This window comes from Glandiceps talaboti, chromosome 14 (assembly GCF_964340395.1).
Source record: "Glandiceps talaboti chromosome 14, keGlaTala1.1, whole genome shotgun sequence".
In the NCBI taxonomy this organism is placed as follows: Eukaryota; Metazoa; Hemichordata; class Enteropneusta; family Spengelidae; genus Glandiceps; species Glandiceps talaboti.
In genome coordinates this window covers 23455275-23471448 of record NC_135562.1, presented here as the reverse complement: position 1 = coordinate 23471448, position 16174 = coordinate 23455275, and the positions used below count along the sequence as shown (strand labels likewise).

The 16174-nt window shown below is 29.8% G+C and overlaps 1 protein-coding gene across 2 annotated transcripts in view; it reads right to left on the bottom strand.

Annotated features, from left to right (window-relative positions):
- Positions 1–16174, bottom strand: part of LOC144445539 (uncharacterized) — a 61828-nt gene that overhangs the window by 33451 nt on the left and 12203 nt on the right. The window contains exon 2 of one of the 2 annotated variants that reach the window (XM_078135128.1): positions 3254–3310. The exons of the other annotated variant lie outside the window; for it this stretch is intronic. Coding sequence (XP_077991254.1) covers positions 3254–3310 — 57 coding nt within the window. The remainder of the gene's footprint in view (positions 1–3253; positions 3311–16174) is intronic. 2 annotated transcript variants of the gene reach the window in all.

Sequence of the window (16174 nt, the reverse complement as noted above, 5' to 3'; positions counted from 1 at the left end):
CGTGTGTCGCAATGATTAGTATTCAGCTTCCGGGCCGAACATGGCAGACGATGTTCAGCGCTGTGTATATTATACGTTGTTTTGCGTTTCTCGGTCTACAAATTCACTGGAATTGGCAAAACTATAAAATAATAACAATAATGTACGCCCTCCCAGTCCATAATGGACTCAAGCAAACTTTGCACTCCATAATGGGCTCGGCTGTCGCCTCGCCCATTATGTCGTTCAAAGTTTGCTTTCGTCCATTATGGGCTGGGAGGGCGTACATTATTGTTTAAATATCAATTCTATGACTGCAGTCTATATACATAGTAATATCAATTCTATGACTGCAGTCTATATACATAATAATATCAATTCTATGACTGCAGTCAATATATATAATAATATCAATTCTATGACTGCAGTCAATATATATAATAATATCAATTCTATGACTGCAGTCAATATATATAATAATATCAATTCTATGACTGCAGTCAATATACATAATAATATCAATTCTATGACTGCAGTCTACATAGTAATATCAATTCTATGACTGCAGTCTATATATATAATAATATCAATTCTATGACTGCAGTCTATATACATAATAATATCAATTCTATGACTGCAGTCTATATACATAATAATATCAATTCTATGACTGCAGTCTATATATATAATAATATCAATTCTATGACTGCAGTCTATATACATAGTAATATCAATTCTATGACTGCAGTCTATATATATAATATCAATTCTATGACTGCAGTCAATATATATAATAATATCAATTCTATGACTGCAGTCTATATAAATAATAATATCAATTCTATGACTGCAGTCTATATAAATAGTAATATCAATTCTATGACTGCAGTCAATATATATAGTAATATCAATTCTATGACTGCAGTCTATATACATAATAATATCAATTCTATGACTGCAGTCTATATACATAGTAATATCAATTCTATGACTGCAGTCTATATACATAGTAATATCAATTCTATGACTGCAGTCTATATACATAGTAATATCAATTCTATGACTGCAGTCTATATACATAGTAATATCAATTATATGACTGCAGTCTATATACATAGTAATATCAATTCTATGACTGCAGTCTATATATATAATAATATCAATTCTATGACTGCAGTCAATATATATAATAATATCAATTCTAGGACTGCAGTCTATATATATAAATAATATCAATTCTATGACTGCAGTCTATATATATAATAATATCAATTCTATGACTGCAGTCTATATACATAATATCAATTCTATGACTGCAGTCTATATACATAGTAATATCAATTCTATGACTGCAGTCTACATAGTAATATCAATTCTATGACTGCAGTCAATATATATAATAATATCAATTCTAGGACTGCAGTCTATATATATAATATCAATTCTATGACTGCAGTCAATATAAATAATAATATCAATTCCATGACTGCAGTCTATATAAATAATATCAATTCTATGACTGCAGTCAATATAAATAGTAATATCAATTCTATGACTGCAGTCTACATAGTAATATCAATTCTATGACTGCAGTCAATATATATTATATCAATTCTATGACTGCAGTCTATATAAATAATATCAATTCTATGACTGCAGTCAATATAAATAATAATATCAATTCCATGACTGCAGTCTACATAGTAATATCAATTCTATGACTGCAGTCAATATATATAATAATATCAATTCTAGGACTGCAGTCTATATATATAAATAATATCAATTCCATGACTGCAGTCTACATAGTAATATCAATTCTAGGACTGCAGTCAATATATATAATAATATCAATTCTATGACTGCAGTCTATATATATAATAATATCAATTCTATGACTGCAGTCTATATACATAATAATATCAATTCTATGACTGCAGTCTATATACATAGTAATATCAATTCTATGACTGCAGTCTATATACATAATAATATCAATTCTATGACTGCAGTCTATATATATAATAATATCAATTCTATGACTGCAGTCTATATATATAATAATATCAATTCTATGACTGCAGTCTATATATATAATAATATCAATTCTATGACTGGTCTATATAAATACTAATATCAATTCTATGACTGCAGTCTATATACGTATGTATACATCTATAACCTATGTACATGTGTACGTATACATCTATAACCTATGTACATGTGTATGTATACATCTATAACCTATGTATATGTGTACGTATATATCTACAACCTATGAACATGTGTATGTATATATCTATAACCTATGTACATGTGTATGTATATACCTATAACCTATGTACATGTGTACGTATATATCTACAACCTATGTACATGTGTATGTATACATCTATAACCTATGTACATGTGTATGTATATATCTATAACCTATGTACATGTGTATGTACCGTATATATCTACAACCTATGTACATGTGTACGTATATATCTACAACCTATGTACATGTGTATGTATACATCTATAACCTATGTACATGTGTATGTATATATCTATAACCTATGTACATGTGTATGTATATATCTATAACCTATGTACATGTGTATGTATATATCTACAACCTATGTACATGTGTATGTATACATCTATAACCTATGTACATGTGTATGTATACATCTATAACCTATGTACATGTGTATGTATATATCTATAACCTATGTACATGTGTATGTACCGTATATATCTACAACCTATGTACATGTGTACGTATATATCTACAACCTATGTACATGTGTATGTATACATCTATAACCTATGTACATGTGTACGTATATATCTACAACCTATGTACATGTGTATGTATACATCTATAACCTATGTACATGTGTATGTATATATCTATAACCTATGTACATGTGTATGTATACATCTATAACCTATGTACATGTGTATGTATATATCTATAACCTATGTACATGTGTATGCTATACATCTATAACCTATGTACATGTGTACGTATATATCTACAACCTATGTACATGTGTATGTATACATCTATAACATATGTACATGTGTACGTATATATCTACAACCTATGTACATGTGTATGTATACATCTATAACATATGTACATGTGTACGTATATATCTACAACCTATGTACATGTGTATGTATACATCTATAACATATGTACATGGGTGGATGGACGGAGCCCCATTGTAGTAGACCCCCTTTCGGGGACTGATTATTATTTCAAAATTTATAAGATCCTCACCAGGAATTTTCTCATAATCATGATCACCATCATTTTCTTCATATGAGGAAGGAGGCTCTGTATGATATAGATAACATTCATAAAATAAATATTAATATCTGGGTCAACAGTATTGTACCACAACTGCACACACTTTACTGAAAGGGGCACGGTCTGAAACTTTGTGGTGGTTATTTTTGTTATTTTTAGCCTAACTGAACTAATGAAGTTCAGTAGTGCTATAGGCATGGTGCGGTATATGTCCGTTTGTGTGTGTGTGTGTGTGTGTGTGTGTGTGTGTGGGGGGGGGGGGGGGTTATGTGTCATTTATTGTAATTGCAGTCTGTTTAGGGATGACCTCAGTATTGACCTCTTTGGTATGACATCATTGTTTAGTATGTTAATGTAAGAGTAAGCCCTGTATTGCGCACGTGCATGAATTTACTTTTCATTGTAAACTTTCAATCAGTCCTGTGTGGAACTGGTCAGTATTTTGGGACAATAATTTCTCTCATATGTCCCTCCGACTTTGTACCACTTGTCGCAAACCTATCCAAGGCCACCAGGGACTAAGTGGGAAGCTTTGTTCTGTCACCATGTCAGGGAATTCAAGCGATATGGAAGGGGCGGACGTCAATTTAGCAGGTCCGAGTACAAGTACCAGTGACCAGACCAACGGAGGCAAACACAAGTCAAAAGCAAAGTCAGCTATGGACAAGCTAACAGCAGAGACAATGGAGACGAAGGTACATGTATACAGAGACAGGTCGACAGGTTGGCAGAAATTGCTCACGCTAGAAAAAGACACATCGTAACCGTAGAATCATTGACACAAGATTTCAGCGGCTCCGGGTCGAGCGATGTACAATCGAATACGAATTCGCACTCATTAACTTTGTGGTGGTTATTTTTGTTATTTTTGTTATTTTTAGCATAACTGAACTAATGAAGTTCAGTAGTGCTATAGGCATGGTGCGGTATCTGTCCGTCTGTGTGTGTGTGTGTGTGTGTGTGTGTGTGTGTGTGTGTGTGTGTGTGTGTGTGTTTGTGTGTGTGTTGACAACTTAAACTAAAAAAAACACCAGACTGACTGTAAGTATTCCAGACGTGCAGACACAACTGCCTGAAAGCATACACTGTAGAGTGTGTGAACAATTTTAAACAGCTCTAATTTTGCGATGGAAATTCGACCCAAAAAATAGCTTTTTACACAAATGTTGTTTTTATTTGTTCAGTGAAGTTTCAATATCGTACATAGTGACATTGTTGAAAAATCGCTCCGTAAAAATAGCCCTTCGTCATACGAGACAGCCATGTTGTCACTCTCAGGAAATGGGGTCATTTGCTTGGGGTTAGATCAAAGCTCTTTGGCTTTTGAGCCTTACCATATATGGAAATAATAAATTCATAAACATGTGGACTCCGTTTCGAAAAGTAAGGTGATATATTTTGCTTGAATTTTCGCAGAGAAATCGGGATGTGAGGTCAATTTGAAGTTTTCAAAAACGATTCTCTCCCTCACACTATGCCGTGAAATTATAATGAACCCTAAAAATAAGTAAAACAGTGTTTATTTTACCCATTTGGGTTGTTATTTTTTCAATGAATGCAATGGCTTAAGAGTGAACGAAAGTTACTCCAGTGTGGTATGATGAGTTTTGTGGGGAATTCCCCCGCCAGCACTCCACCCACAACAATCATGGCACTCGAAGACATATGCATACACACTAGAAAATTTTTCAGATGAGACATTTACAGGTATGCCAAGTTGAAAATAAGGATATCTAAGTATGAATGATGATGTAAACTATTAGTTTACATGATTTAATTCTGTATCCTACAATGATGTGAATAGAAATCTATGTCAAAAATTTACATGTTTATATGACGTTACGATGTAACTAGTCTTGCATTATGAACTAATTATAGTTGGTGATCGATGCAACCAGTTTTTATTTTTTTTCTTAACACAAAAGCATTGTTACTATTAATAGCGTGTCTAAAGTCTGAGTCATTTCTGTTGTGTTGCCTTTTTGAAATATTCATTATTTATTTCCCCTCCACTGTCTATGTCAACGGATCACATTAAATTTGCATAACTATACATGTCTGTTTTGGTGTACTTTTATTTCATTTGTTCATGTTTATTATGTTGTTGTTATTGTTTTTGTTATTTTTATTCTGATTGGCAGCTGTTTTTGTTTATTTGTGAATTTTTTCAATTTTTTTTAAAGTTTGATTTTAAAATTTAATATACAAAAATTATTGAAGGTTTAGATAGTGTTTTGTTAAAAGTAACATCACTTTTGTTTGTTATTCTTAAAATTTTCGATTTCTTTTGGCAATATTTCATGTTTTGTGACACTTCAAGGATCCCATAGATAATAGCATACAAAGTATAGTTGTTAAAATTGAATCTTTATTCATCATCTCCTTTGTATTATCCTAAAATCATAGTTCCTACTCCAGTGTGCTACAAGCATGTGCTGGTACTCTTAGGGTCCTCATATTCATCAGCTGCACTTGAGGACTTGTTACGTCAGCAAGGATTACATCTCACCTCAAAGTTAGCCTATATAAAAAGAAAAATAATTCACCAATATCAAAGTATGTCATCATCAGAATATCAGGAATTCTTAGAAAGTGAAGTAAAAGAAATTAGACAGGAATGTGACTGTAACATAGATGTATTTGGACTGGAATGTACCAGGATAGGGATAAAAGTGACAACATAGTTGGACCGGAATGTACCAGGATAGGGATAAAAGTGACAACACAGATGTAGTTGGACCGGAATGTACCAGGATAGGGATAAAAGTGACAACATAGATGTAGTTGGACCGGAATGTACCAGAATAGGGATAAAAGTGACAACATAGTTGGACCGGAATGTACCAGGATAGGGATAAAAGTGACAACATAGATGTAGTTGGACCGGAATGTACCAGGATAGGGACAAAAGTGACAACATAGATGTAGTTGGACTGGAATGTACCAGGATAGGGACAAAAGTGACAACATAGATGTAATTGGACTGGAATGTACCAGGATAGGGATAAAAGTGACAACATAGTTGGACCGGAATGTACCAGGATAGGGATAAAAGTGACAACATAGATGTAGTTGGACCGGAATGTACCAGGATAGGGATAAAAGTGACAACATAGATGTAGTTGGACCGGAATGTACCAGGATAGGGATAAAAGTGACAACATAGATGTAATTGGACTGGAATGTACCAGGATAGGGACAAAAGTGACAACATAGATGTAGTTGGACTGGAATGTACCAGAATAGGGTTAAAAGTGACAACATAGATGTAATTGGACTGGAATGTACCAGGATAGGGACAAAAGTGACAACATAGATGTAATTGGACTGGAATGTACCAGGATAGGGATAAAAGTGACAACATAGATGTAATTGGACTGGAATGTACCAGGATAGGGACAAAAGTGACAACATAGATGTAATTGGACTGGAATGTACCAGGATAGGGACAAAAGTGACAACATAGATGTAATTGGACCGGAATGTACCAGGATAGGGATAAAAGTGACAACATAGATGTAATTGGACTGGAATGTACCAGGATAGGGACAAAAGTGACAACATAGATGTAATTGGACTGGAATGTACCAGGATAGGGATAAAAGTGACAACAATAAATGAAAGCAGTGCAGTAGAATGCAAGGCAGTAACTAATGGTGTAGTCATAGAGTTACAACAATACAGAGATCAAATTTCAGCAACCTGGAATACCATGGCAAAATGGCTCAATTTGGTCCTGGAGTCAACAAGCATGCAGCCATTAATGACAACAGACAATGCCAGATATGCCTACACAAAAATATTAAAAGAGTTCAGTAAAGGTAAATAAAACTGATCACCATCAATCACAGGAATTTCTGTAAACACATGTTCAGGTCAAGAAAGATAGGAAAGGAGAAGTGAAGAAAGTACCATTTATACAGTATCAGGTAGCAAATAAGAAATACAAACACGAGAGGCTAGCTAGGATGAAGTTAATAGGGGAACTACAGAACAAGAGTATAGTGATCGAAAAAAGAAAGAATGAAGAAAAGTTAGGTGATAAAAAGGTCTTGAAAAGGAAAAATACAGTTTTGGAGTTAGAACTTGAGAGTAGCAAGAAAAAGATGAAAGCTATGAAGCACAAAATTATTATAAAAGATTAAAAGGTAAAGAAGAGACTTTAGCAAAGAAGGATCATTGTTGTCAGCGGAAATATTAACAGCTTAGCAACAAGGTAAATGAGCTGGAAAAAAAGAAAAAAGGCATGCTAGCTATAAATCAAAACAACTTGCTGAAGAGCAGATAGCATAAAAAAAGTGATAAGTAAATTAAAACATGAAAAGAAACTTTGCCAAACAGCACTATCACAAGCAAAGAAAGACAACAACACAACAAAAGAGAAGCTTACCAAGTCTCGAGAAGGAAATAGAGAGTTAAGACAAGAAGTAGAAAAATTATCACACACAGTAAATGTAAATGACAATGACTCAAAAGAACTACAGACTTATAAATTTAACAGTATCAGTGGTCCATTTACTGATAATATAAGACAATGCGTAATGGAGCCAGAGAGTCAACAAATTGGTAGCAACAAAGTTAGTGCATGCATAAAAATAGTGTCAAGAACACTTCATAACACAAATGCCAACATGGCTGACTTTCCAAAAAAATACCGCCAATGGCGTTGTAGCACAACTGTACAGTTTTTAAAAATGTTTATCCATATGGTAGTTCAAGCTAACAATAAGTGTTCATTTGTTGAATGACTATCCAGTTGCCTATCCAACCATGTTGCTATCTTTACGATATATGCTATCATTTGGCTGTTGCTATGGGCGTGGTAATGTTGTTAGATATATTTGCATACATTTTTGAATGTTTTTGTTCACTTGTGTATGAATTCCTGATATTATCTTTGCAATATATGTGATCATTTGGCTGTTGCTATGGGCGTGGTCTTGTTGCTAGGCAAATTTACATACATTTTTTGAATGTTTATTCAATTGTCTAATAATCCCTGTTGTTATCTTTGTGAAATACACAACCATTTGGCTGTTGCTATGGGCGTAGGGTATTTGCATACATTTTTTGAATGTTTACTCATTTGCCTACCAGATGATGTTATTATTTGACCAAAATATACTGCCATTTGGTTGTTGCTAAGGGCGTGGTCGTGGTTGCTAGGGTCAATTTTGTCAACATGTTTTGAAGCAACTCTACAGAATAGCACTTTCAGAATCATTTCACCAAGTTTCAGACTCATTGACCAAAAATGAACATTTTTACACCTAATTTGCATATCACTCATGGAATCATTGTATGCTTAATATTTCTTCATCCATACATCCCTAGATGCATTCCCATTAAATTTCAGCCCAATCTGCTCAGTAGTTTTGGAATTATAGATTTTTAACCAAAAAGACACATTTTTAGCCCTAATTTGCATATTACTGATGGAATCATCATGTCATGAACAAATCTTACTTTACACCCCTTAAGAATGCTCCCACCAAATTTCGCTCCAATCTGCGAAGTAGTTTTTGCCCAAAAATCACTTTTTTTTACCCAAATCACACACCTTTGATGTGATCATTTTGATTTGAAAAATTTCCCAACTAGACACCCTAGGTAATGGACCCACCAAATATCATGGCAATTGGTTCGGTAGTTTTTGACTTTAAGTTGTTTACACACACACACGCATGCACGCACGCACACAGGCAGACAGACAGACAGACAGACAGGCGATCCGATCCCTATAGCACTACTGAACCTCCAGTTGTGCTAAAAAACAATAAAAGACAGAGTAGAACAACGTAGAGCTGGGAAAAGAATAAACAGTGTAAATAGTGATGAAGGGCAACTTGTTACATGTACTGGTACTAACTGGAGACTAGGTTGCTTTCGCAGATAAGGATGATTGGTACCCTGGTGTGATAATTGACTCTGATAATGAGGACACAGTACTGGTGAAGTTTCTGCAATATGCAGGAAAACAGTTCAAATGGCCCACTCTCCCAGACATTGCCCCTGTAAACAAACATTTTATTTTCTTCACCGAGTGCTGTATTGAACCTAGTGGAGGTGGATGGACATGGACAATCTCAGAAATAGGTCAAATTGAAGACCGATACAAAAAATATGCTACAAAGTATTTCACATAGACTTTAAAGTATAAATCTAATGATTGCTTGGAACTTGAACATGCCGTGAACTTAAACAAATGTGCAGTACCTTGAACTGATCAAAATAGATAGTGGTTAGATTAGAAAACAACTTACCTGAAATACTTGGATTATCACACATGTAAGTCTTCTTCCTTCACATACACAGTAGTTCAATATTGAATTTTAAATACATGTAGCTTCTATTTATAAAAACCCAACTTGAATGCAGTGAGTCTGCATCCCAATGATGAAATGAGCAAACTTGACCAATGTCTTGATCAACTCGAGTTCTGCATAGTTTATGCAACTTAAGTTCTAATATATTGTAGTGCACCACAAGCATATCTAGTTAGTTTCAGTTGCCATGTAAACAATTACATCATAGATCTAAATGCATCATGGGTCTGTGTTTTGAATGTTTTAAAACAGTTTAGTTCAACATGAAAATAGCCTATCTGGATTTTTAAAATGTTACCATGGCAACACAATATTTGTAAAAAGAAATTCCTCAAATGACAGTATTCCTCAAATGATACATGAATGCAAAAAATGGTATACATAATAATATATGTATAATCAAGTTTGATAGCTGACGGCAACTTTTAATGAAGTCTTGATGTAACCTTGTATTTTTGTAATTCAATTTAATTTGATTTGTGAGATATCCGTTTCCATGTAAATGGGTTAATAATGAATTGATTTTGATAAAATGAGACAACATTCTAGTAGAGCACCCCAAGAAACCCCTGAAACCCTAAATTTAGCCTTATCTGATGTTTATTTCGTATTCCAGATGAAATATAAATAATGCAATCTGGCAATTTAGCTGCTATTTTGATGAAATTACAGTTTTTTAGGATTTTGGAGCCTAACTATCTACTCTAATAAATACTTTCCAGGTTCTCTCTATGAAGAAATCTGTAAAAGAGTAACAGTTTTACAATGAAAAAGTTTTAAATTGCACTTTAATGTTATATTTTTAGGGTACAGGTCACCCAATACCATGAAACATGCAAAATGACAGATTTTTCCCCATGGTTCCATTGGAATTTTTGTACTTTCTTGAATTCTCAGTCTTAAATTCTGATATTTTGGATTTTTAATATTATTTGGTTTCATTCTTATTACTTTATTATTTGGTCATGATTTCATTCTTATTCCATTATTATTTGGACATGATTTCATTCTTATTCCATTATTATTTGGTCATGATTTCATTCTTATTACTTTATTATTTGGTCATGATTTCATTCTCATTCCATTTTTATGTAGTCATGATTTCATTCTTATTCCATTATTATTTGGTCATGATTTCATTCTTATTACTTTATTATTTGGACATGATTTCATTCTTGTTCCATCATTATTTGGTCATGATTTCATTCTTATTCCATTTTTAATTAGTCATGATTTCATTCTCATTCCATTTTTATTTGGTCATGATTTCATTCTTATTACTTTATTATTTGGTTATGATTTCATTCTTATTCCATTTTTATTTGGTCATGATTTCATTCTTATTTCATTATTATTTGGTCATGATTTCATTCTTATTTCATTATTATTTGGTCATGATTTCATTCTTATTCCATTTTTATTTGGTCATGATTTCATTCTTATTACTTTATTATTTGGACATGATTTCATTCTTATTCCATTATTATTTGGACATGATTTCATTCTTGTTCCATCATTATTTGGTCATGATTTCATTCTTATTCCATTTTTAATTAGTCATGATTTCATTCTCATTCCATTTTTATTTGGTCATGATTTCATTCTTATTACTTTATTATTTGGTCATGATTTCATTCTTATTACTTTATTATTTGGTCATGATTTCATTCTTATTACTTTATTATTTGGTTATGATTTCATTCTTATTCCATTTTTATTTGGTCATGATTTCATTCTTATTTCATTATTATTTGGTCATGATTTCATTCTTATTTCATTATTATTTGGTCATGATTTCATTCTTATTCCATTTTTATTTGGTCATGATTTCATTCTTATTACTTTATTATTTGGACATGATTTCATTCTTATTCCATTATTATTTGGTCATGATTTCATTCTTATTACTTTATTATTTGGTCATGATTTCATTCTTATTCCATTTTTAATTAGTCATGATTTCATTCTCATTCCATTTTTATTTGGTCATGATTTCATTCTTATTACTTTATTATTTGGTTATGATTTCATTCTTATTCCATTTTTATTTGGTCATGATTTCATTCTTATTTCATTATTATTTGGTCATGATTTCATTCTTATTTCATTATTATTTGGTCATGATTTCATTCTTATTCCATTTTTATTTGGTCATGATTTCATTCTTATTACTTTATTATTTGGACATGATTTCATTCTTATTCCATTATTATTTGGTCATGATTTCATTCTTATTACTTTATTATTTGGTCATGATTTCATTCTTATTCCATTTTTATTTAGTTATGATTTCATTCTTATTCCATCATTATTTGGTCATGATTTCATTCTTATTTCATTATTATTTGGTCATGATTTCATTCTTATTACTTTATTATTTGGTCATGATTTCATTCTTATTCCTTTATTATTTGGTCATGATTTCATTCTTATTCCATTATTATTTGGTTATGATTTCATTCTTATTACTTTATTATTTGGTCATGATTTCATTCTTATTACTTTATTATTTGGTCATGATTTCATTCTTATTACTTTATTATTTGGTCATGATTTCATTCTTATTCCTTTATTATTTGGTCATGATTTCATTCTTATTCCATTATTATTTGGTCATGATTTCATTCTTATTCCTTTATTATTTGGACATGATTTCATTCTTATTCCATTATTATTTGGTCATGATTTCATTCTTATTCCTTAAATTATTTGGACATGATTTCATTCTTATTACTTTATTATTTGGACATGATTTCATTCTTATTCCATTTTTATTTGGTCATGATTTCATTCTTATTACTTTATTATTTGGACATGATTTCATTCTTATTTCATTATTATTTGGTCATGATTTCATTCTTATTCCATTTTTATTTGGTCATGATTTCATTCTTATTACTTTATTATTTGGACATGATTTCATTCTTATTCCATTATTATTTGGTCATGATTTCATTCTTATTCCATTATTATTTGGTCATGATTTCATTCTTATTCCATCATTATTTGGTTATGATTTCATTCTTATTCCTTTATTATTTGGTCATGATTTCATTCTTATTTCATTTTTATTTAGTCATGATTTCATTCTTATTCCATTATTATTTGGTCATGATTTCATTCTTATTTCATTATTATTTGGTCATGATTTCATTCTTATTCCATTATTATTTGGTCATGATTTCATTCTTATTTCATTATTATTTGGTCATGATTTCATTCTTATTCCTTTATTATTTGGTCATGATTTCATTCTTATTACTTTATTATTTAGTCATGATTTCATTCTTATTCCATTATTATTTGGTCATGATTTCATTCTTATTCCTTTATTATTTGGTCATGATTTCATTCTTATTTCATTATTATTTGGTCATGATTTCATTCTTATTTCATTATTATTTGGTCATGATTTCATTCTTATTCCATTATTATTTGGTTATGATTTCATTCTTATTACTTTATTATTTGGTTATGATTTCATTCTTATTACTTTATTATTTGGTTATGATTTCATTCTTATTCCTTTATTATTTGGTCATGATTTCATTCTTATTTGGTCATGATTTCATTCTTATTACTTTATTATTTGGTTATGATTTCATTCTTATTACTTTATTATTTGGTCATGATTTCATTCTTATTCCTTTATTATTTGGACATGATTTCATTCTTATTTGGTCATGATTTCATTCTTAATACTTTATTATTTGGTTATGATTTCATTCTTATTACTTTATTATTTAGTCATGATTTCATTCTTATTACTTTATTATTTGGTCATGATTTCATTCTTATTCCATTATTATTTGGTCATGATTTCATTCTTATTTCATTATTATTTGGTCATGATTTCATTCTTATTACTTTATTATTTGGTTATGATTTCATTCTTATTACTTTATTATTTAGTCATGATTTCATTCTTATTACTTTATTATTTGGTCATGATTTCATTCTTATTCCTTTATTATTTGGACATGATTTCATTCTTATTTGGTCATGATTTCATTCTTAATACTTTATTATTTGGTTATGATTTCATTCTTATTACTTTATTATTTAGTCATGATTTCATTCTTATTACTTTATTATTTGGTCATGATTTCATTCTTATTCCATTCTTATTTGGTCATGATTTCATTCTTATTTCATTATTATTTGGTCATGATTTCATTCTTATTACTTTATTATTTGGTCATGATTTCATTCTTATTCCATTATTATTTGGTCATGATTTCATTCTTATTCCATTCTTATTTGGTCATGATTTCATTCTTATTACTTTATTATTTGGTCATGATTTCATTCTTATTCCATTATTATTTGGTCATGATTTCATTCTTATTCCATTCTTATTTGGTCATGATTTCATTCTTATTACTTTATTATTTGGACATGATTTCATTCTTATGCCATTATTATTTGGTCATGATTTCATTCTTATTTCATTCTTATTTAGTCATGATTTCATTCTTATTCCATCATTATTTGGTTATGATTTCATTCTTATTCCATTTTTATTTGGTCATGATTTCATTCTTATTACTTTATTACTTGGACATGATTTCATTCTTATTCCATTATTATTTGGACATGATTTCATTCTTATTTCATTATTATTTGGTCATGATTTCATTCTTATTCCATTTTTATTTGGTCATGATTTCATTCTTATTACTTTATTATTTGGACATGATTTCATTCTTATTCCATTATTATTTGGTCATGATTTCATTCTTATTCCATTATTATTTGGTCATGATTTCATTCTTATTCCATCATTATTTGGTTATGATTTCATTCTTATTCCATTTTTATTTAGTCATGATTTCATTCTTATTCCATCATTATTTGGTTATGATTTCATTCTTATTCCTTTATTATTTGGTCATGATTTCATTCTTATTTCATTTTTATTTAGTCATGATTTCATTCTTATTCCATTATTATTTGGTCATGATTTCATTCTTATTTCATTATTATTTGGTCATGATTTCATTCTTATTCCTTTATTATTTGGTCATGATTTCATTCTTATTACTTTATTATTTGGTCATGATTTCATTCTTATTCCTTTATTATTTGGTCATGATTTCATTCTTATTACTTTATTATTTAGTCATGATTTCATTCTTATTCCATTATTATTTGGTCATGATTTCATTCTTATTCCTTTATTATTTGGTCATGATTTCATTCTTATTACTTTATTATTTAGTCATGATTTCATTCTTATTCCATTATTATTTAGTCATGATTTCATTCTTATTCCATTCTTATTTGGTCATGATTTCATTCTTATTTCATTCTTATTTGGTCATGATTTCATTCTTATTCCTTTATTATTTGGTCATGATTTCATTCTTATTACTTTATTATTTAGTCATGATTTCATTCTTATTCCATTATTATTTAGTCATGATTTCATTCTTATTTCATTATTATTTGGTCATGATTTCATTCTTATTCCTTTATTATTTGGTCATGATTTCATTCTTATTTCATTATTATTTAGTCATGATTTCATTCTTATTCCATTATTATTTGGTCATGATTTCATTCTTATTCCATTATTATTTGGTCATGATTTCATTCTTATTCCTTTATTATTTGGTCATGATTTCATTCTTATTCCATTATTATTTGGTCATGATTTCATTCTTATTCCTTTATTATTTGGTCATGATTTCATTCTTATTCCATTATTATTTGGTCATGATTTCATTCTTATTTCATTATTATTTGGTTATGATTTCATTCTTATTACTTTATTATTTGGTCATGATTTCATTCTTATTCCTTTATTATTTGGTCATGATTTCATTCTTATTTCATTATTATTTGGTTATGATTTCATTCTTATTACTTTATTATTTGGTCATGATTTCATTCTTATTCCTTTATTATTTGGTCATGATTTCATTCTTATTTCATTATTATTTGGTCATGATTTCATTCTTATTCCATTATTATTTGGTCATGATTTCATTCTTATTCCTTTATTATTTGGTCATGATTTCATTCTTATTCCATTATTATTTGGTCATGATTTCATTCTTATTCCTTTATTATTTGGTCATGATTTCATTCTTATTCCATTATTATTTGGTCATGATTTCATTCTTATTTCATTATTATTTGGTTATGATTTCATTCTTATTACTTTATTATTTGGTCATGATTTCATTCTTATTCCTTTATTATTTGGTCATGATTTCATTCTTATTTCATTATTATTTGGTCATGATTTCATTCTTATTACTTTATTATTTGGTTATGATTTCATTCTTATTACTTTATTATTTAGTCATGATTTCATTCTTATTACTTTATTATTTGGTCATGATTTCATTCTTATTCCATTCTTATTTGGTCATGATTTCATTCTTATTTCATTATTATTTGGTCACGATTTCATTCTTATTACTTTATTATTTGGTCATGATTTCATTCTTATTCCATTATTATTTGGTCATGATTTCATTCTTATTCCATTCTTATTTGGTCATGATTTCATTCTTATTACTTTATTATTTGGTCATGATTTCATTCTTATTCCATT